Raw genomic sequence first — 21,078 nt, 5'->3', positions numbered from 1 at the left:
AAGTATTTTAACAAGGTGACTTTTGGCTGGGTGTGGTGGCTCACGCCTATAGTCTCAGCACTGTGGGAGGCCAAGGTCGGGAGTTCAAGGCCAGCCTGGCCAACATGGTGAAACCCCGTCTACTAAAAATACAAAATACAAATACAAAAATTAGCTGGGTGTGGTGGCGCATGCCTGTAATCCCAGCTACTCAGGAGGCTGAGGCAGGAGAATGACTTGAACCCAGGAGGCGGACATTGCAGTGAGCTGAGATCGTGCCACTGCACTCCAGCCTGGGTGACAGAGCAAGACTCTGTTTCAAAAAAAAAAAAAAGGCGACTTTTGCTCAGCATTTTGTGGGTTGTAGGGAGAGGGGTCTGCACCAGTTTAGCTCACCACCCACCATAAGCCCTCCTGGCCATGAGGTCTCTAAACCCCACTTGTTACTGCACAGTCTTCCAAATGGTTTATAAGTGAAACAACAATATCATGGTGTGTGTGTGTGTGTGTGTGTGTGTGTTTGGGACAGTCTCGCTCCAACCAGGCTAGAGTGCAGTGGCATGATCTTGGCTCACTGCAACCTCCGCCTCCCGGGTTCAAGTGATTTTCATGCCTCAGCCTCCTGAGTAGTAGCTGGGATTACAGGCGTGCGCCACTATGCCTGGCTAATTTTTTTGTAATTTTTGTAGAGATGGGGTTTCACCATGTTGGCCAGGCTGCTCTCAAACTCCTGGCCTCAAGTGATCACCCACCTCATCCTCTCAAAGTGTTAGAATTACAGATGTGAGCCACCGCGCCTAGCCTTATGTAGTTGTTTTCTTTTTTTCAGACAGAATCTCACTCTGTTGCCCAGGCTGGAGTGCGGTGGCACAATCTCTGCTCTCTGCAACCTCTGCCTCCAGGGTTCAAGCAGTTCTCCTGCTTCAGCCTCCTGGGCAGCTGGGATTACAGGCATGCATCACCATGCCCAGCTAATTTTTGTATTTTTAGTAAAGATGAGGTTTCGCCATCTTGGCCAGGCTGGTCTTGAACTCCTGACCTCAGGTGATCCCCCCACCTCAGCCTCCCAAAGTGCTGGGATTACAGGTGTGAGCCACTGCGCCTGGCCTCATGTAGTTTTTTAAACAGATACACATGTATGCATATAACGGTATAAGATTAGGATTGGAAAGATCAATAGCAAACCCTTAATAGTGATTACCTCTGAGGGGAAGGAAGGAGATGAGATGACAAGTGGTATCAAAAGTCACTTCAGCTTCCTTTGTAAGGCTCTGTTTTTAAAACTTTCATGTCCTATCATGTAATTTTTTGGGGGTAAATCTATACGTAGATGAAACGTGGAGGCAGTTAAGCCAGTTGTTGATGGTGGGTGACTGTAAGTGATGGGAAGGTGGTTGACCCCCTTTATTTTCTGCGTACTTTTCAGTATTCTGAACAGTGACACAAGTCTTTTTTTTTTTTTTTTTTTTGAGATGGTGTTTTGCTTTTGTTGCCTAGGCTGGAGTGCGGTGGCGTGATCTTGGCTCACTGCAACCTCCACCTCCAGGGTTCAAGTGATTCTCCTGCCTCAGCCTCCCAAGTAGCTGGGATAACAGGTGCCCACCACCAAGCCCAGCCAATTTTTTGTATTTTTAGTAGAGATGGGGTTTCACTATGTTGGCCAAGCTGGTCTCGAACTCCAACCTCAAGTGATCCGCCCGCCTCGGCCTCCCAAAGTGTTGGGATTACAGGCGTGAGCCACCGCGCCTGGCCACAAGTCAAGTTTTAAAAAGTAAGAGGAGCAAGGGTGCTTGCATCAGGCTTTGCTCAACAAACCTGGCCAGTAGGTGCGGCCGCGTGTCTGTGACGGCACTTAGGGGAATTTGTGAAGAGCTGTGGCTGCAATGCGCTGCTGTGACCTGTTGCCTGTGGCACCGTGACCACAGAAAATGATGTCTCTAACTTTACTTTGCAGAATAGAAAAGAAACGCACCATCATTCCTACACTGGTGGAAGCAATTAAGGAACAAGACGGAAGAGAAGTGGACTGGGAGTATTTTTATGGCCTGCTTTTTACCTCAGAGAACCTAAAACTAGTGCACATTGTCTGCCATAAGAAAACCACCCACAAGCTCAACTGTGACCCGAGCAGAATCTACAAACCCCAGACAAGGTTGAAGCGGAAGCGGCCTGTGCGGAAACGCCAGTGACACGTACACACCACGTTCTGGTCTTTGTTTGAGGCCTGACGTGGGCATCATTTTAACAGGTGCCTTTTTTGTTATCTTGTTTTTTTCTTTTTTTTTGGTCACTCCAGTAGCTCCTGGAAAAAACCTTAAAAAATGTTTCCTGCAAATCTGATTTCATTACATTTCTGAATTGTTGTTTTGTTTTGTTTTGTAGATCGAGTTTCACTTTTGTTGCCCAGGCTGGAGTGTAGTGGCGCAATCTCGGCTCACTGCAACCTCCGCCGTCTGGGTTCAAGTGATTCTCCTGCCTCAGCCTCCCGAGTAGCTGGGATTACAGGCATGTGCCACCACTCCCGGCTAATGTTTGTATTTTTAGTAGAGACGGGGTTTCGCCATGTTGGTCAGGCTGGTCTCGAACTCCTGACCTCAGGTGATCCGCCCGCCTCAGCCTCCCAAAGTGCTGGGATGACAGGTGTGAGCCACTGTGCCCAGCCTGAATCACTTCTTATACCTTCTGACAGCCCAACTTCCAGAGGACAGCTCTGGGGTACTTGCTGGATGTCTCTGAGTTCCTGGTCATACGGGGCAGTAGGGATAAGAATTGTCTCTGGGCAGAGGAATTCTTCTGTTCTCTGGTTTCACCAGCGTTGGGTTTGCTCATGTAATGTGGTCATCATACTCAAATGGTGTCATGGCTGAAGTTGGCCACTCCTGCTTGAGGGACAAGTTGTTTATGCATCAGCTCTCTGCTGGGTTCCCTTTCCATGGCAAATGGGCAGCTCCATCCTCTTCACTCTTCTAAATGCCCAAAAGAGGTGTCATGCTTTGGGGGTATGATGTTTGTACTCCATAAAGAACATACAAGGACATTCACTGCTGATTTTTTTTTTTTTTTTTTTGAGACAGGGTCTCTCTCACTCTGTCGCTCAGGCTGGAGTGCAGTGGTGCAATCTTGGCTCACTGCAACCTCCGCCTCTCAGGTTCAAGTGATTCTCCTGCCTCAGCCTCCCAAGTAGCTGGGATTACAGGCACCTACCACCATGGCCAGCTAATTTTTGTATGTTTAGTAGAAATGGGGTTTCACCATGTTGGCCAGGCCGTTCTCAAACTCCTGACCTCAGGTGATCTGCCCGCCTCGGCCTCCCAAAGTGCTGGGATGACAGGCATGAGCCACTGCACCTGACCTGCTGAGCTGTTTATAATGGCAAGAACTAGGAAACCCCCCAATGTCTGTGAGTAGGACCACAGCGATCATGCTGAACCACATGGAACTGCCCTTTTCTAGGCCAAAAATGGTGAGCGATCATTTATTTCATGATTCAACCTGATACATTTACATAGTGCAAAACTGTGTCGCAGTTTCAAGCTTTTATGAGGAAGGTGTTTCTGTGTAGAAACTGGAAGCTGTTCAGGGCACCGGCAGCTGAACCCTGCTCCGTCGGTCAGCGTTACTATCATCTCAGATCATATGGAGCTCATGTCAGCCATGTGGGCGGCAGGTGCACAGACACAGTCTGGAAGGAAACACACGGATCTGAACAGCAGTAATCCTGGGGGATACGGGGTAGGGCTGGATTACAGAGGGCTCATTTTCTACGTCATATATTTTATGATACTTGAATTTTTTGAAATGGGCATTTATTTTATAACATGTTAAAATGTACTTTTTAAATTAAGTCATTTTGTAATATTTGAATTTTTACATTTGTTGTACAATCAGGAAAAGCAATAAAGATTTTTCAAAAATAGACATGTCAAAAAAGTTTGCACTCATTGAGGATGCTGAAAATAAGGATAAAAATAAGGAGTCCGTGATGTTTTACAAATTGACTTCAGTTGTTACATTTTCTTCACAGAGCTAAAGCAATACCTTAGAATTACCCAGTCCTGTGTGGGGAATTTCTAGATGTCCCATCTATGGTACAGTGGTATTTATCTGCTCTGATCAGGGAAGGACAAACAGTGGGAGAGTCAGGGCCTGGGAACCAGGGGGCCTGGTTCCTCTTCTCAGATCCCTTTTGCAGGGTCTGAAGAACTCTCTGGAGCCAGCAGATCCCACCTGTGCAGCAAGGAGCCTGGCCGGGACAGCTGTGAGGCCCTTCCAGCTCCATCGCTCTGGCCTCAGGAGATGAGCTGCTCTGTTTTCCAGCCACAGACGTGGGCCTTTTTCAGAGACACATTCTTTCACCGTTTGTTTTTTAAGACAGGGTCTTGTTGTGTCATCCAGGCTGGAGTGCAGTGGTGTGATTTCAGCTCACCGCAGCCTTGAACTCCTGGGTTTAAGTGATTCTCCTGCCTCAGCCTCTGCAGTAACTGAGACCCCAGGCGTGTGCCACCATGCCTAGCTAATTTATTTTTATGTTTGTAGAGATGGTCTCACTATGTTGTCCAGGTTGGTCTCAAATTCCTGGGCTCAGGCGATGCACCCACCCTGGCCTCCTGAAGTGCTGGGATTACAGGCATGAGCCCCTGCACCCGGCGCAAGACACATTCTTGAGGGAAGTCCTTCCTTCTCAGCGGTCCAGGCATGCTGTGCCATCTTGCCCTGGACACACAGGGCGGCTATCCCTCTACCATGTGGCTCCACGGTGCTGCCCCACTGCCTACGACTAGGCCTAGAAGGTTCTGTGTCCCTCAGGCCTTCTGCGCCATCCTGCAGCTGTTGGGCCTCATCCGTACCCCTCCTCACCCTTCCTGACTTGGGGCTTCATTTCTGCAGGAGGTGACACACCGGAAACCCAGGCTTGTTGAGCTGTGTGTGAAGCATGCGAGGCTCTCCTGGCTGTGACATGGTGTTTTGGTCTTTTTTTTCTTGCTTCCGGGCCCTTGGCTGGGCAAGGTGCTGGTGATTGTTACAAAGAGCTATCACCTATCAGGAGTTATGTCACCCAGAGTCTCAGGTTAGAAAAGGTGGCTGAACCTCTGCAACAAAGAAAGAGTGTGTGGTCTGTCCATTCTCACACAAGAGGGAGAAAAGTTCTAGGAGCTAAGAGTGTGGAATTCTGTGATCTGTGGGGCTGAGGGTCACCTGCTGGGAGGTCCTGGCATCGGTAAGAAGCTTCCAAGGGAAGAGCCCAGTAAAGGCCTGCAGACAGCCTCAACCAGCTCAGTGCCAGGCTCCATCCAGATGGCAAAGCTGCAGCAAACACGACCACAAGACATGGCCTTCCTGCACCTCAGGAGGGAGCGCACTGTAGGCAGAGCCACAGTCGGCCTGCGCCAGAGGCTGTGCGTGAGCACAAATATACTGTTTTGTATTTTATCTTTTATTCCCTCATTCGCCCGCCTTTGTTCAGTCCCCCTAGGTCTGTGCAGGCTACGGTTCACATGCAGACTAGGAAGTGTTTCTACCTGGCAGCGCCTGTTAGCGCAGGTTAACATCCTACCTGGCAGCGCCTGTTAGCGCAGGTTAACATCCTACCTGGCAGCGCCTGTTAGCGCAGGTTAACATCCTACCTGGCAGCGCCTGTTAGCGCAGGTTAACATCCTACCTGGCAGCGCCTGTTAGCGCAGGTTAACATCCTACCTGGCAGCGCCTGTTAGCGCAGGTTAACATCCTACCTGGCAGCGCCTGTTAGCGCAGGTTAACATCCTACCTGGCAGCGCCTGTTAGCGCAGGTTAACATCCTACCTGGCAGCGCCTGTTAGCGCAGGTTAACATCCTACCTGGCAGCGCCTGTTAGCGCAGGTTAACATCCTACCTGGCAGCGCCTGTTAGCGCAGGTTAACATCCTACCTGGCAGCGCCTGTTAGCGCAGGTTAACATCCTACCTGGCAGCGCCTGTTAGCGCAGGTTAACATCCTACCTGGCAGCGCCTGTTAGCGCAGGTTAACATCCTACCTGGCAGCGCCTGTTAGCGCAGGTTAACATCCTACCTGGCAGCGCCTGTTAGCGCAGGTTAACATCCTACCTGGCAGCGCCTGTTAGCGCAGGTTAACATCCTACCTGGCAGCGCCTGTTAGCGCAGGTTAACATCCTACCTGGCAGCGCCTGTTAGCGCAGGTTAACATCCTACCTGGCAGCGCCTGTTAGCGCAGGTTAACATCCTACCTGGCAGCGCCTGTTAGCGCAGGTTAACATCCTACCTGGCAGCGCCTGTTAGCGCAGGTTAACATCCTACCTGGCAGCGCCTGTTAGCGCAGGTTAACATCCTACCTGGCAGCGCCTGTTAGCGCAGGTTAACATCCTACCTGGCAGCGCCTGTTAGCGCAGGTTAACATCCTACCTGGCAGCGCCTGTTAGCGCAGGTTAACATCCTACCTGGCAGCGCCTGTTAGCGCAGGTTAACATCCTACCTGGCAGCGCCTGTTAGCGCAGGTTAACATCCTACCTGGCAGCGCCTGTTAGCGCAGGTTAACATCCTACCTGGCAGCGCCTGTTAGCGCAGGTTAACATCCTACCTGGCAGCGCCTGTTAGCGCAGGTTAACATCCTACCTGGCAGCGCCTGTTAGCGCAGGTTAACATCCTACCTGGCAGCGCCTGTTAGCGCAGGTTAACATCCTACCTGGCAGCGCTTGTTAGCGCAGGTTAACATCCTACCTGGCAGTGCTTGTTAGTGCAGGTTAACATCCTACCTGGCAGTGCTTGTTAGTGCAGGTTAACATCCGTGAGTGAATAGGGGTGGCCCCAGGAACTCACGCAGTTTCCACTCTGCATGCTGCGTCTCCTCTGCAGGTGTATCATCATTCGGGACAGTGCACCTCACTGAAGTCTGCTTAGAGGATGGCAAAATTCTCATCACTACCAGGATATGTGCTGTTATTTTTTTTTTTTAAATTTTTTGAGACGGAGTCTCGCTCTGTTGCCCAGGCTGGAGTGCAGTGGCGTGATCTTGGCTCACTGCAAGCTCCGCCTCCCGGGTTCACGTCATTCTCCTGCCTCAGCCTCCTGAGTAGCTGGGACTACAGGCGCCCACCACCACACCTGGCTAATTTTTTTTTGTATTTTTAGTAGAGACGGGGTTTCACCATGTTAGCCAGGATGGTCTTGATCTCCTGACCTCATGATCTGCCCGCCTCGGCCTCCCAAAGTGCTGGGATTAGAGGTGTGAGCCACCACGCCCAGCCAGGTGCTGTTATTAATAGTTATTCATGCAGCAATCTAAAGTTGTACTTAATTAATTAATTAATTAATTAATTTTTTTTTAGAGGCCGAGTCTCGCTCTGTTGCCCAGGCTGGAGTGCAATGGTGTGATCTCAGCTCACTGCAACCTCCGCTTCCTGGGTTCAAGTGATTCCCCTGCCTTAGCCTCCCAGGTAGCTGGGATTACAGGCGCCCACCACCACGCCCGGCTAATTTTTGTATTTTTAGTAGAGACGGGGTTTCACTATGTTGGCCAGGCTGTTCTCGAACTCCTGACCTCAAGTGATCTGCCTGCCTCAGCCTCCCAAAGTGTTGGGATTACAGGCGTGAGCCACTGTGCCCGGCAAAAGTTGTAAATTATTTTCCCTGGCTATCATAAAATGACTTTATAAGCCACATTTCCAAATTATAGTTTGTTGATCAATAAATCACAAAGTTATTCAAAGCAGGTGAAGGTCACAGCTCATGAGAAAAGGATCACATTAGAAGTGGAGAATGACACCTTCAGGGAGGGCAGTGTTTGAATAGTAGAGTGGAAACACTTCTTACACGGCACTTCAACTATATTTTGCTTCCAATTTATGTTATGGAAAATCCTTCCTGTGCTTCATAGGACATTTTCACAGGGTTAATTCTAGCTGCTCTTGTAATTAAACCAGAAACGTATAAAAGCTCAAAACCAGCAAGACTCACTTGCTCCCTCATGAAAAGGCCCACACGGTCTTCCCACATCGCAGGCAACTTCTCCTTGTCCTTGGTCACCCGGGGACCCCAGCTTGCTCCTGGTTGGTCCACTTGGCTTCTATGTGCAGGTGGCAGCAGGAAGAGGCCGTGGAAAGAGCACTCCCAACGGCTTGTCTCCACTGCCCTGGGCGAGAACACACGGTGAGGTGCTCCCTGATGCCGCTGGGGCTGGGGAGTGCAGTTCTCGTCAGGCAGCTGCACACGGACCTCTCTATGGCTTGGAGCAGAGCATGGCCTTCGCTGGACGGCTGACCATCTCTACCACACAGGATAGGAAAGCCCGACACTTCTGCGGCAGACAAGTGGGAGTGGAAGTACACTCGAGAGAAGGGAAGAGGCCCTGTCCCAGCCTCCGTGGTTAACGGGTCTAAAAGATGGACCCGTGCCGGGCGCGGTGGCTCACGCCTGTCATCCCGGCAGTGTGGGAGGCCGAGGCAGGCGGATCACCTGAGGTCATGAGTTCGAGAGCAACCTGGCCAACATGGTGAAACCCCGTTTCTACTAAAAATACGAAAAATTAGCCAGGCATGGTGGCACATGCCTGTAATCCCAGCTACTTGGGAGGCTGAGCCTGGAGAATCGCTTGAACCCGGGAGACAGAGGTTGCAGTGAGCCGAGACTGTGCCACTGCACTTCAGCCTGGGCAACAGAGTGAGACTCAGTTTCAGAAAAAAAAAAAAGAAGGACCCAGCCTTATGAGCATTTGGGAGCATGAGACTGAGGCAGGATGTGTTTCCTCCACTTGGCTCCCAGGCATTGAGAAAGGAATCTGGTTTTAGGAACATATGACTGCTTTCAAAATATTTTCAAAATATATTTTATTTCTTTCTTACATGTATTTTGCAAAATTTCCGAGGTAAACATTTTTTCCGCATACAGAAATAAAAGAGTTCTTTAAGAACTAGCATTGAATTCATCACAAGAATGATCAAATTATGATAATGGAAAACAAACTTGCCTATGACCAAAGCCATTGAGCTGAAGTGAAGAGCTGTCTTTACAAAGATCCCTCTCATTAAGCCCACTGCCCTGCAGCTGATTCAAGCCATCGTCATGTATGTACGTGTATAAGAAAGGACACTGGCCGGGCGCGGTGGCTCACGCCTGTAATCCCAGCACTTTGGGAGGCTTAGGCGGGCGGATCAAGAGGTCAGGAGTTTGAGACCAGCCTGGCCAACATGGAGAAACCCCCGTGTCTACTAATAATACAAAAACTAGCTGGGCGTGGTGGCACACGCCTGTAATCCCAGCTACTCAGGAGGCTGAGGCAGGAGAATCACTTGAACCCAGGAGGTGGAGGTTGCAGTGAGCCGAGACTGCGCCATTGCACTCCAGCCTGGGTGACAAGAGAGAAACTCTGTCTCCAAGGGGGGGAAAAAAAAAAAAAGAAAGGACATTGGCACAGTACAGCAGCTTTGCAACCTCAAAGACGGTTTGAGTTTTAGTTCCCATGAGTACATCCTCCAAAGGTATTGGGTGCTTTGCACTATTGACTTAGATGGGTCAGTTCTGAAGTTTGATTAAGACATTCTCTTGGAGATATATTTTATATAAATCTTGTAATGTACTAAGTTGTCAAATTGTTAATGGTACTAAATACTCAAAGACATGATTTTGTATGGCCTCTACATTTCTGCATCATCATCATCATCGTCATCATCATCATCTTTGGCTCTGAAATGCATTTTTCTGAACTCTCGTCTGCTCATTGAAGGACAAGATGAAGATGCAGGTGGGAGGTCCTTAAAGGAGAAGAAAACATGACTTCAGTCATAAGTAATACATATCTGCACCCGCATTTGCAATGTGCCCCATCCAGCAGCTCTGGGGCTTGCAGAGCGCTCTTCCCTTTTAGACACGTGAAAATACCTGAGTCCCAGCACTCACCTCTAGATGAGAGCTTCCTCCCTACTGGGCTGATCGAGTAAAGAGAAGGAAAGATGCTGGGTTCAAAACAAAAGAAAGCAACAGCAAGCGTGGGGTAGATGTTCAAAAAAACCACAAATCTGATTTCACAGAAACACACCTGTGGCTGCGGGAGGAACCCCTCCCACCACCACCTTTCCCGATGGCAGTGAATCTCAGCTCGGGAGATGGAGGGAGGGCCCCCAATTAGCCAACGGTTTCATTTTCTCCTCGTGGGTTAAAATGATCAATTTATGTTTAATGTTGTGTTGAGGCATTAAACTGCACTGAGTGGCGAGTGTGTGACCTGAATGTGCAGCTGCCTCCTGAGTACCCATGGGAGGAGGAAGGCGCCGCTCTTACCTGCATGAGCTCAACGTTTCCAAAGAACCGGCTCACGGGCATTGGCTGATTGCTGTCGTCATCTAGAAAGATGCTGTTGTCCATCTGAAGTGGTGGCTTCTGCACATCCTCTATCTCTAGCCCTGGCTCGTTCTGCTTCTGCACAGTGGAGCTGCTGTTGGATTCTTCTGCTCCGGACCCGGCACTGTGTTTCGGCACAGACAGGCCATCTTTAGTCTTTGCTAAGCGAGAGTCACTCACAACTCTGCAGCCACCGAGGGGAAGACTTGCAGCCCTCTGCTGCACAGAAACGCCAGCCTCGCTGCCTGGAAGCAAGGCACTGCCTTCAGCAAACTCATTTTCACAAGGGGTCTCAGGTGTCACTTTTGGCAAAGAAGCGCTGTCATTCTTAGGGACAAGCTTCTGTAATTCTGACTTCATAAGATGTCCTTTGTCACATTTGAACTTCTTGGACATTCGCCTGTCTGTGGCTTTGTGGGATGAGGAAGTCTGTCAAAAAAAAAAATGTAAGGGGAACCAGACACATCTAGCAAATAAAACAGGCCTCAATCCAGAGGCTAGTATTTCTTCTCACATCTGAAATGATAAAGATGCTGTGACCACAACTTTCACAGATCGCCATTTCACTGTTTTGCCACCAAGGGACAAAATACAAGTGAGACTGAATCTAGACACACCCCACATCACTCCTACACTTTCAGTTTTCCCTAGTGGTGTTACAGCTCCTGAGGTGAATTCTGAAGCATATATTTATATATTATACAATTACAGTAAAAGAATCCAGCTTTCATTCATTTCTGCTAGGGCATAAGCTCTGTGAAGGCAGGGGTCTTTGCTTTATTCACCGATTAGTGCCTGGCACACAGAAGGTGCTCAAGAAATATTTGCTAAATTGACTTCGACAAAATTTTACCAAGCACCTCATTATGAGCAAAGCTCTGTGCTACACGCTGGCATATGGCCAAGTCCCAACCCCTCAGCTGTGGGCTCCATGAAGCGGCTCTACTTCACTGGTAAGTTCAGGAACTCACTCCTCGGAATCGATGGCTGGGCTAGGGTGAACGGCAGACGGCATGAGATTCCTTTTCCCACCCACTCTGCCTTTCTCTTCAAGCCTCTGGCGGTGAGGCTGCATGGCAATGGGCCAGCATGACTCAATGGCACACTAAGAGCAGAGCGATGAGCACAAGTGGCCTCAGAGCCTGGTCTAGACACACACACGGGTGGGCGGGTGCTAGGATCAGGGCCCGGGTCTAGACACACACACGGGTGGGCGGGTGCTAGGATCAGGGCCCAGGTCTAGACACACACACGGGTGGGCAGGTGCTAGGATCAGGGCCCAGGTCTAGACACACACACGGGTGGGCAGGTGCTAGGATCAGGGCCCGGGTCTAGACACACACACGGGTGGGCAGGTGCTAGGATCAGGGCCCGGGTCTAGACACACACACGGGTGGGCAGGTGCTAGGATCAGGGCCCGGGTCTAGACACACACACACAGGTGGGCAGGTGCTAGGATCAGAGCCCGGGTCTAGACCCACACACAGATGAGCAGGTGCTAGAAGAGCCAGCCCCAGCCTGCCGAGTGTCTTTCTCTGAAGGTAATTACAGTGCTGTCACCTTTTCATCTGAAATAGTCCCCCTCTGGCAGACAAGTAACATTCGATATTTTTCTAAAGCAACACATTTTGGAGTGGCAATTTTGTATAAAATGGACCCTCGAGTCAGGATCTTGGCGTTCTCCATGGTAACAGAGCTCACCAGACATGCTGTCTTGGCAGATGTGGAACCACCGACTTCCTGGGCAGAGGCCAACCTGGCTGCCGAACAACTTCGTGCTTTCAAGCGCGCCGAAGACCGCACTGCACCTGTGAGCTAGACAGATCAAGAGCCACTCAGAGAGCACTCTCAGGGAGGCAACATGAAAGTGCAGACGAGAATTTCCCACCTAAAGAACACCCGAAGACAGCCCCTCCCGCTCCCAGGATTTTATCATCTTTGTGGAGACAGCTGTGGCCCGAATGTGTAAATCCAAACAAAATTGTGCCTGGGTTTAGGATACAGGATCTACTATTTCCACGATCTTGGAGGCTTGGGACAATCTGTCCCCCTTATCTTGTATATTTCTAGTAGCCACCATTTGTCCATTAGTGGAAATTAAGTCAACTTCAAAGTTGACTTAGAATAAGCAGCACATGCCCTTCCTTAGAAGGATCTCCAACTTTCATACGTTGTCAAAGTTCTTAAAAAAAGGTAACATGAGGAAACCAAAGTTTCTCTCCCTCAAATTAGAGTCCTATTCCATTAGTTGAATGCAGCTAGTGACTGTCTTACAAATCTTAATATTAACAAACTGGTCCACCTCTCTTTTATCCTGAATGCAAAGCAAACTCTTCTAATAACAAGAAAGAAATTAATTAAAGACATAACATTTAAAATAACTATTTAGGAATAATTTTTGGTATTCAGAAAAGTTGCAAAAAATAGTACAAAGAAACTGGTGTGATAGCTTACACCTGTAATCTCAGCTACTTTGGAAGCTGAGGTAGGAGGATCGCTTGAGGCCAGGAGTTCAAGACCAGCCTGGGCAATACAGCGAGATCCTATCTTTAAAAAAATAGAAAAAAAATTAGCCAGGTGTGTGGTGTGCACCTGTAGTCCCAGCTATGTGGGAGGCTGAGGTGAGAGGATCGTTGATCCCAGGAATTTGAGGCTGCAGTGAGCTATGACTGCAGCATTGCACTCCACCTGGGTGACAGAGTGAGACCGTGTCTGAAAAAATAATAGCAATAAAATAGTACAGGGAGTTGCCATGTAGCCTTCACTCAGCTTCCACTAATGTTAAACAACTACAGGACACTGTCACCATTAAGAAATTAGTAACATTACCGTACTCTTCATTAAACTATAGATTTTATTTGTATTTTATCAGTTTCTCCATGAACTGTTTTTCTGTTCCAGAATCCAGTCCAGAATACCACACCGCACTTAGAAAACTCGAAAGCAATGAGTGTGAGTAGTAGAAGCAACAAACAGGAGCAATGCAGGTTGACATGGTCTGGAAAGACCCAAGAGCTGCTGCCAATAGGCCCTAGAACTGGAACCCAGAAGGGGACGGATGAAGAGTGCCCTGCCCAACAGCAGGTAAGAGAAATAAAAAAAGGAAAAAAACAAAAAAATAAAACATAGAAATAATCTGTCTCGGCTGGGCGCGGTGGCTCATGCCTGTAATCCCAGCACTTTGGGAGGCTGAGGCGGGTGGATCACGAGGTCAGGAAATCGAGACCATCCCGGCTAACACAGTAAAACCCCGTCTCTACTAAAAATACAAAAAATTAGCCGGGCGTGGTGGCGGGCGCCTGTAGTCCCAGCTACTCAGGAGGCTGAGGCAGGAGAATGGCGTGAACCCAGGAGGCAGAGCTTGCAGTGAGCCGAGATTGCGTCACAGCACTCCAGCCTGGGTGACAGAGCAAGACTCCATCTCAAAAAAAAAAAAAAAAAAAGAAATAATCTCTCTCTGCCATGCACCCCGTTGCCCAAGACAGCTCCAGAAGCCCTGTGGGGTGGCAGCTCCAAGGTCCTGTGATACTGTGGCAGTCAGAGTGTGCGTCTGAAACAGGAGGGAGAAGAGCAGGCAGCAGCCCACCAGAGGCCAGGACACCTGCCCACTGTACACAGGACACACCAGGTGCCCACAGGCTGGGTGAAGTGCCTGCTACCATGGCACACCGGGGGCTGGGCCTCCGTCCTCTCATAAGAGCAGGGCTTTCCTGAGAGCCCCGGCAGACGTCATGGTCACAGTTACACCAAGGGGACTGAGGCAACAGAGGTTATAGAACTTGCTAAGAGTTGCCATAAACATCTCTCATCAAAATCCTACCACTGGGTCTTAAACAAGCCCATCTCCCTAAAACACCATCACGTGCCTCATAGGGAAAAGACATCGCTGTCCTAGAAAGCCACTGCCCCTCCTCTCCTCCCTGCTGTGAGCCGTCCTCTGGGCGCTTTGCTGCTCTGTTCTGGAGTATGCTGTGTGGGGAGCCCAGCTCGGTGCCTGAGCAGCTTTAAAGGAGTGGCACACCCATTTCAGATGATGACAACTTGGGTAAGGAGCTTATGAGGTTATACAAGTGATGCCTGGCTTCCAAATCTCTGTTCCATTACCACAGCTCACCCTAGATATGACCCCCAAAAACTGCCTGAGGTGGGGACTGAACTGAAGAAGCTGCCACCCGCTCTGTGTTCTACGCCTGCAGGTCTTTTCCCGCAGCAGGTGCTTCTCAAGGCTTCTGTCAGCATCTTGGCAGCAGCGGTTCTGAACTTTTCGCGTGCAACAGGTTCATCAGGTGGACCTTTCGGCCCCTTCTGCAGAGAAAAGCCAGATGATCCGGTGGGCCTGGAAGCGCTGGCTGTTACAGACACCTGAGCAGGCCATTTGCTGTCCACTCCGGATTGACAGGAGTCAAAATATGAGAGCAGCTTAGCTTCAGTTTCATCATGGATTAACTACCTCCAAGGTGTCAACTCCAAAATGTCAAGAATTGGTCACAGTCTCACTTGCAGATTCCTGCTCTGCAGCTGGACTGCTCCCACAGTCCAAAAAAGGAAAGACTTTCTCACCATTGAGATTCTCCTCATTCCAGTAGATTGTTTAATAACTGGTATGTCAGAAGCACAAACATGGTTTCTCCAAAAGGGCTGGCCGAGACTGACTTCAACATGACGGCTTGAGGAGCTTCACTGACCTTCTACTCAGAGAAAGTGATGAGCAGTCCCAAAACAGCCATTTAGACAGACTTTGGAAATGGTCCTATGGGCACCCAGCAAATGAAGAAACACTTGCTCCAGAACACCTACATACATTTGGTAAGGACATGGAGAGTCTGTGGCATTTGAACTCTGTCCTGCTGCAGCCAAGAACACAGGGCCACCTCCCCACCTCCCACCTCCCCACCTCCCAGCTCCTACCTCCCAGCTCCCACCTCCCCAGCTCCCACCTCCCACCTCCCAGCTCCTACCTCCCAGCTCCCACCTCCCCAGCTCCCACCTCCCAACTCCCACCTCACACCTCCCACCTCCCACCTCCCCAGCTCCCAGGCAGCGGGGTTTCTTCCCAGGAGAGGCAGGACAGTAGTGCTTCCCTTTCTGCTCTCATCCCACCTATGGCTGAAACTAGGTCCTGAGTGAGCAGGACTGAGAAGAGGGGCCCTCCTTTCTGCTCAGACCCTATTTGTAGAATGAAGGCTTCACCTTGGCTCCATTCTACAAGTAGGGTTTGAGCCTCTACAAGAGGCTCCACCCAGTGAACCAAGAAGACTGGGGCCCCATCAACCCTGTCCTAGATATGAGGTGGTTCCAGGCTGGGGAAGGCAAATTTGGAGGATCTCAGGCTGCTGCTAGCTCCCCCAGCTCCTATTCCAAGAGGAGCCTATTACTGTCCTCAGCTGCAGGGCCCTGGCTCAGAGGCTCTGCCTGGGGTGAGAGGCAGGCAACTAAACAGACAGCTCTTAAGTCTGCCCAAAGGCACCAAATTCACTGTAACGGAATGTGGAGAAGTTCAAGCCTAAGGGAGCTGTTCAAGAACACTGGAGGCTGTGATGAAGGGGGTGGGGGCAGTGGAGAATCAAGCAATAGGCCAAATGGTAGGCCAACTAGTTCGCAGGAGAGAAACAGAGACTAACATGGCTGGGAGGAGGCCTCTTGGGCATAGAACAAACTAACCAAACACTGACCTTAGAAAGCATCCCTTCGAAGAAGCCACAATTTGATTGGATTAGTTTGTAGAGCAACTTATGCCCAGGCTGTTGCTGAGAACAGCACAATAACCTGGCATTAGCGAAGTTTAACAGCTGGATGTGGTCAGGGAAAAGAGGAAAAGGACCTCATTAAAACCACTGTCATCCAGAGTGGCTGGGTGCCACCCTCCACCAGCAACATCAGAGGCTGAACACTGTGGCAGGGGAAATATACTTTATCAAAACAATCTACCCAGTTGCTAAACAAAGAAGCATATTAACAATGACAAGCCCCAGGGTTGGGGACAGTACCCAGAATTGCTAAAATGTATTATCTAAAATGTCAAAAAAATTATGAAGGCATAATTCCAACAAAAAATTATGAAGCACTCAAAGAAAAAGAAAAGTAGACTCATACGCTGGAATAAAAGCAGGCCACAGAAGCTGTGAGAGTGACCAGATGTTGGATTTACACATATATAAAGGACCAAGGTAGCCATAATAAACAATATCAAGATCACGAATAAAGAAGAAACATAAGATAATGTTGCATCAAAGAGACTATCAATAAAGAGAAATTACTTAAAAACCAAATGGAAATTCTGGAGTAGAAAAGTACAAAACCTGAAATAACAAAATTCACTAGAAGGGCTCAACAGTAGAACTGAACTGGCAGGATAAGCAAACTTGAAGACAGATCGATAGATTATGCATGCTGAAGAACACAGAGAAAAAAAGAATGAAGAAAAATAAAGCAAGCCGCAGAGAAATGCTGGACATCATTAAGCGCACTAACATACACATAATAAGAACCACCAGGAATGCAGACAGAAAGGAGCAGAAAAAATATTTGAAGAAATAATGGCTGAGAACTTCTCAAATTTATAGAAAAACATTAACCTACACATCCAGGAATCTTTTTTTTTTTTTGAGACGGAGTCTCAGTCTGTCGCCCAGGCTGGAGTACGGTGGCACAATCTTGGCTCACTGCAAGCTCCGCCTCCCAGGTTCATGCTATTCTCCCGCCTCAGCCTCCCAAGTAGCTGGGACTACAGGCGCCTGCCACCATGCCCCGCTAATTTTTTGTATTTTTAGTAGAGATGGGGTTTCACCGCATTAGCCAGGATGGTATCGATCTCCTGACCTCGTGATCTGCCTGCCTCAGCCTCCCAAAGTACTGGGATTATAGGCGTGAGCCACTGCTCCTGGCCCCATATCCAGGAATCTTAATGAACAGAACTCCAAATAGGATACATGCAAAGAGATCCACAGACACATCACTGTAAAAATACAAAGATCAAAGCAAAATCTTGAAAGAGAACAAAATCTTGAAAGCCCCAAGAAGAAAGCCACTTAGAAGGGAACCTCAATAAATGAACTGACTGAAACAATGGAGAATATTCAAACATATTCAACGTGCTCAAACAAACCTGTCAACCAAGAATCCTATATCCAGCAAAGCTATACTTCAAAAATGGGCTGGGCATGGTGGCTTACGCCTGTAATCCCACCACTTTGGGAGGCCGAGGTGGTGATCACCTGAGGTCAGGAGTTTTGACCAGCCTGGCCAACATGGTGAAACCGTCTCCAGTAAAAATATAAAAATTAGCCGGGCGTAGTGGCAGGCTCCTGTAACCCCAGCTGTTCCAGAGACTGAGGCGAGAATCACTTGAATCCGGGAGGCAGAGGTTGCAGTGGGCCGAGATCACACCTCTGTACTCCAGCCTGGGCAACAGAGTGAGACTCTGGTCTCAAAGCAAAAAAACAAAACAAAACAAAACAAAACAAAACAAAAAACAACCAAAAAAACTCACTTTACAAGAAATACTAAAAGAAGTTCATTAGGCTGAAAGCAAGTGACCCCAGACAGTAATTCAAAACCACACACACACAAAAACAGCACCAATAAAGGTAATTATGTTCTTATAAAGATAGTTTAAATGCCTATTCCTCTACCTCCTCTTAAATTAAAAAGCAATTGTATACAATAATATGTATATAATATATACAGACATGTACTATATTTGCCAATAACAAAACAAAGAAAGTGGGTGAAAGCAAACCCCTACTGGCTAAGGAAATGACCACAAACAGAAAGTAATAATGATAACACTGTATTGTTGAGTTTGTAACATTATCAGATGTAATACATATAACAAAATACTACAAAAATAACCATATAAGAGTAACATTTCCGTATCACTTGGAATTAACCTAGTACAAATCTGAAGCTTAAGATGTATATGGAGAATATGAAGATTAAGATGTATACGGTGAAACACAGAGCAAGCACTGGAAAAAACCCAAAAAACGTCGTGAAAAAAATCATTAAATTAAAATGCTACATTAGGAAATATTCACTTTAATCCACTTAAAGGAGGAACAGGGGAAGAAAAAGACAGATTTGTATAAACAAAAGAAAAAGTAAAGTGGCATATGTAAACCTAACTACGGTATATCAATAATATTAAATGTGCACGCGCTAAACAATTCAATCAAAAGGCAGAAACTACCAGACAGGATTTTAAAAAAGATCCAAGTATATGCGCCTACAGAAGACACGTTTTGGTTCAAAGATAAAAATAGTAAAAGGAATTGGAATTCACAAGTGGCCACTCCATTTGAACAAACCAGGAGAGCCTCCATGCAGCTCAGAGCCTCCCAAGTGGACCTGGACCTGAGCCGGGTCCACTGTGAAGAGGGTCCTTCACCTTAACTGTTACACCCACGCAGTGAGCACTTGCCCCTTGCCAGACACTGGCATCCCCCCTTCAATCCTCACCACCCTCTGGGTGGATCCCTCATCACCCCACTTCTAGCACATTAAATAGATGGGGCCAAGCTGAGGTCACTTGCTGTGTGACCTCCATTGGAGTGACAGCAGTTGAGGGGCACAAACTCAGCTCTGCAGCATCCAGCACTACCAGGAGTTGAAACCAGTTCTGGAGAGGGTGCCCCACCTTCCTAGGAAAGTGGCCTGAAACCTCCCTTCAAGGGGGCGTGACCTGGGAGCCCCCTCCTCCCCAGGACGTGAACTGTGAGCTCCACTTCTCCCGAGGGCGTGGACCGGAGCCCCCCTTCTCCCGGGGGTGTGGCCCAGGGACCCCCTCTGCGGGGAGGGTAACCTGGGAGACTCCCTTCTCCCGGGGACGTGACCTGTGAGCTCCACTTCTCCCGAGGGCGTGGACCGGAGCCCCCCTTCTCCCGGGGGTGTGGCCCAGAGCCCCCCTTCTGCGGGGAGGGTAACCTGGGAGACTCCCTTCTCCCGGGGAAGTGACCTGTGAGCTCCACTTCTCCCGAGGGCGTGGCCCGGAGCCCCCATTCTCCCGAGGGCGTGGCCTGGGAACTCCCCTTCTTCTGGGGGCGTGGCCTGGGAGCTCCCTTTCTCCCGGGGGCGTGGCCCGGAGTCCCCCTTTTCCCAGGAGCGCGACCTGGGAGCCCTCCTTCTCCCGGGAGCGTGGCCTGGAGCCCCCCACTCCTCCCGGGGGCGAGGCCCAAGCGGAGGCCGCTCCTAGGCCACAGGAACTCCGTGACCCCACCCCGGCTCTCCAGACAGCAGGTGGTCCGGAGTCCCCGCCCTGCCCGGCGCAGCTGCTGCCGGGACCCAGCCCTCACCTTCCGGCTCCTCATGAGTGTGAGCACCGCAGTAAAGCACCGCGCGCCCCGGCCCAACGCGTCCCGGCGGAGCGGCGACCCGCAGTCTGCAGAGCGCGCCGCGGCGGCGTCCGACGTCAGCACAGCCAATCACAGTGCAGCGCCCTCGTCATGTGACCCCACAGTGTTGGCTCTTACGTAAGCGGCGGGCGAAGCTCACAGGCCTTGGGCCAGTGGTGGGACGCTGGAGCAGGAAGTCGGCCTGTGGCCGGCTATGTTCGTGAGGGCGCGTCTCTTGGCACCCCTGTAGTCGCTATGTTTCCCATGCCCGTGGCAGGCCTGAGAGGTTATGTTTGCGGGGGGTGCTTTTTTTGTAGCTACTGTGTTCGCCATATTTGAAAAGGGTAGACGGCCATGTTCGTCATGGCCATGAACGGCTCTTCCCTTGGTGCACCTGTGGCCGCCATGTTTGAGCGGGGTGGGCAACTATATTCTTGAGGGGCGAGCAACCATGTTCTTGAGGGGCGCTTCCCTTGAAGCCTCTTTGGCCACCATGTTTGAGAAGGGCAGATGGCCATGTTTGTAAGGGGCGCTTCTCTTGGTGCGCCTGTGGCCGCCATGTTTGAGAGGGGCGGGCAGGGCGTCCGTGAGGGGCGCCTCCCCTTGCGGCCCCTGGTTAAGAGCCTGCAGGAGGGCCGGAAGTGCTTTCTCCAGTGCCGCAGAGCGCTGGTTTCTGAGCGCCGGTTAGCGGCCTTGAGCAGCGCGAGAGACTCCCAGGCCTGCCCTTGCTGCTGCCCCGCTGGGGAGCTTTGCGCGCTTGTCGCAGGCTGTGCTGCCCCGCGACGTGCCGCTTTGGGTTGGGGTGGCCTGCCCGGGAAGTGGCCTCGGCTGTCCCCCACGTCGCGTCCGGGAGCGGGCCTTAGTGGAGGCTGTCGGTGGGCCCAGGAGGCCAGGGTCCGGCGTCGGGCTGGGGGCCGGTTTTCGCCCCCCGTTACGAGCAAGGCGGGAACTGACCCCTCCGCCGTCCCGTTACTCTCCGGGGCCAAAGTGGACTCGTAGTGGCCACGCCTCTTCCAATGGCCACGCCCTTAGCAGGCGCGGGTGGACCCGTATCGCCCAAGCCTCTTCCAGTGGCCACGCCCTATCAGTTCTGGGTGGACACACGGCGGCCACGCCTCCTCCAGCAGACACGCCCCTAGCTGGGCTGGGCTGCTGTGATGCATCTTCTTTGGCCGCCGCTGAGGGAGATGTTTGTAAAGCTGAGGACCACTGTTCTGTTGTGGGTTTTTTTTTTTTGTTTGTTTGTTTTTTGAGACGGAGTCTCGCTCTGTCACCCAGGCTGGAGTGCAGTGGCGCGATCTCAGTTCACTGCAACCTCCGCCTCATGGGCTCAAGGGATCCTCCTGCCTCAGCCTCCTGAGTAGCTGGGATTACAGGCAGGCACCACCACACCTGGCTAATTTTTGTATTTTTAGTAGAGATGGGGTTTCACCATGTTGGTCAGGC

At 50.2% G+C, this 21,078-nt stretch overlaps 2 protein-coding genes across 4 annotated transcripts in view; one reads left to right on the top strand and one right to left on the bottom strand.

Moving 5' to 3' along the window:
• Window positions 1-13,394, top strand: part of DFFB (DNA fragmentation factor subunit beta) — a 37,964-nt gene extending 24,570 nt beyond the window's left edge. Inside the window, exons 7-8 of one of the 3 annotated variants that reach the window (XR_008517257.1) lie at window positions 1,934-2,227; window positions 13,205-13,394. Coding sequence is in view for 1 of the 3 variants with exons in the window: in XM_024254779.3 (XP_024110547.2) it covers window positions 1,934-2,168 (235 nt within the window). In the remaining 2 variants the exon portion in view is untranslated. Of the gene's footprint in view, window positions 1-1,933; window positions 3,896-13,204 lie in introns of those variants that run through there. The other 2 variants (XR_010136975.1, XM_024254779.3) reach the window with 2 other exon arrangements.
• On the bottom strand, window positions 8,777-19,722 carry C1H1orf174 (chromosome 1 C1orf174 homolog). The gene is made up of 4 exons (XM_003775827.5): window positions 19,594-19,722; window positions 12,005-12,118; window positions 10,244-10,732; window positions 8,777-9,717 (listed from the first exon to the last, which is right to left on the bottom strand). Exons 1-4 carry the CDS (start codon window positions 19,606-19,608, stop codon window positions 9,601-9,603), a joined length of 735 nt encoding a protein of 244 aa, XP_003775875.1. The 5' UTR covers window positions 19,609-19,722; the 3' UTR covers window positions 8,777-9,600.
• Between the last annotated feature and the right edge of the window lie 1,356 nt (window positions 19,723-21,078).

The sequence above is a fragment of the Pongo abelii genome, chromosome 1, assembly GCF_028885655.2.
Source record: "Pongo abelii isolate AG06213 chromosome 1, NHGRI_mPonAbe1-v2.0_pri, whole genome shotgun sequence".
NCBI classification, from domain to species: domain Eukaryota; kingdom Metazoa; phylum Chordata; class Mammalia; order Primates; family Hominidae; genus Pongo; species Pongo abelii.
Note: the sequence above shows the minus strand (reverse complement) of the source record. Positions and strands in the feature narration are given on the sequence as shown.

Coding starts and splice junctions, on each gene's coding strand:
- C1H1orf174 (XM_003775827.5), bottom strand. Junction 10,733..12,004: donor CTGCCAAGACAGCATGTCTG/GTGAGCTCTGTT, acceptor TTTTTTTGACAG/ACTTCCTCATCCCACAAAGC. Junction 9,718..10,243: donor GAAACGTTGAGCTCATGCAG/GTAAGAGCGGCG, acceptor TTCTCCTTTAAG/GACCTCCCACCTGCATCTTC.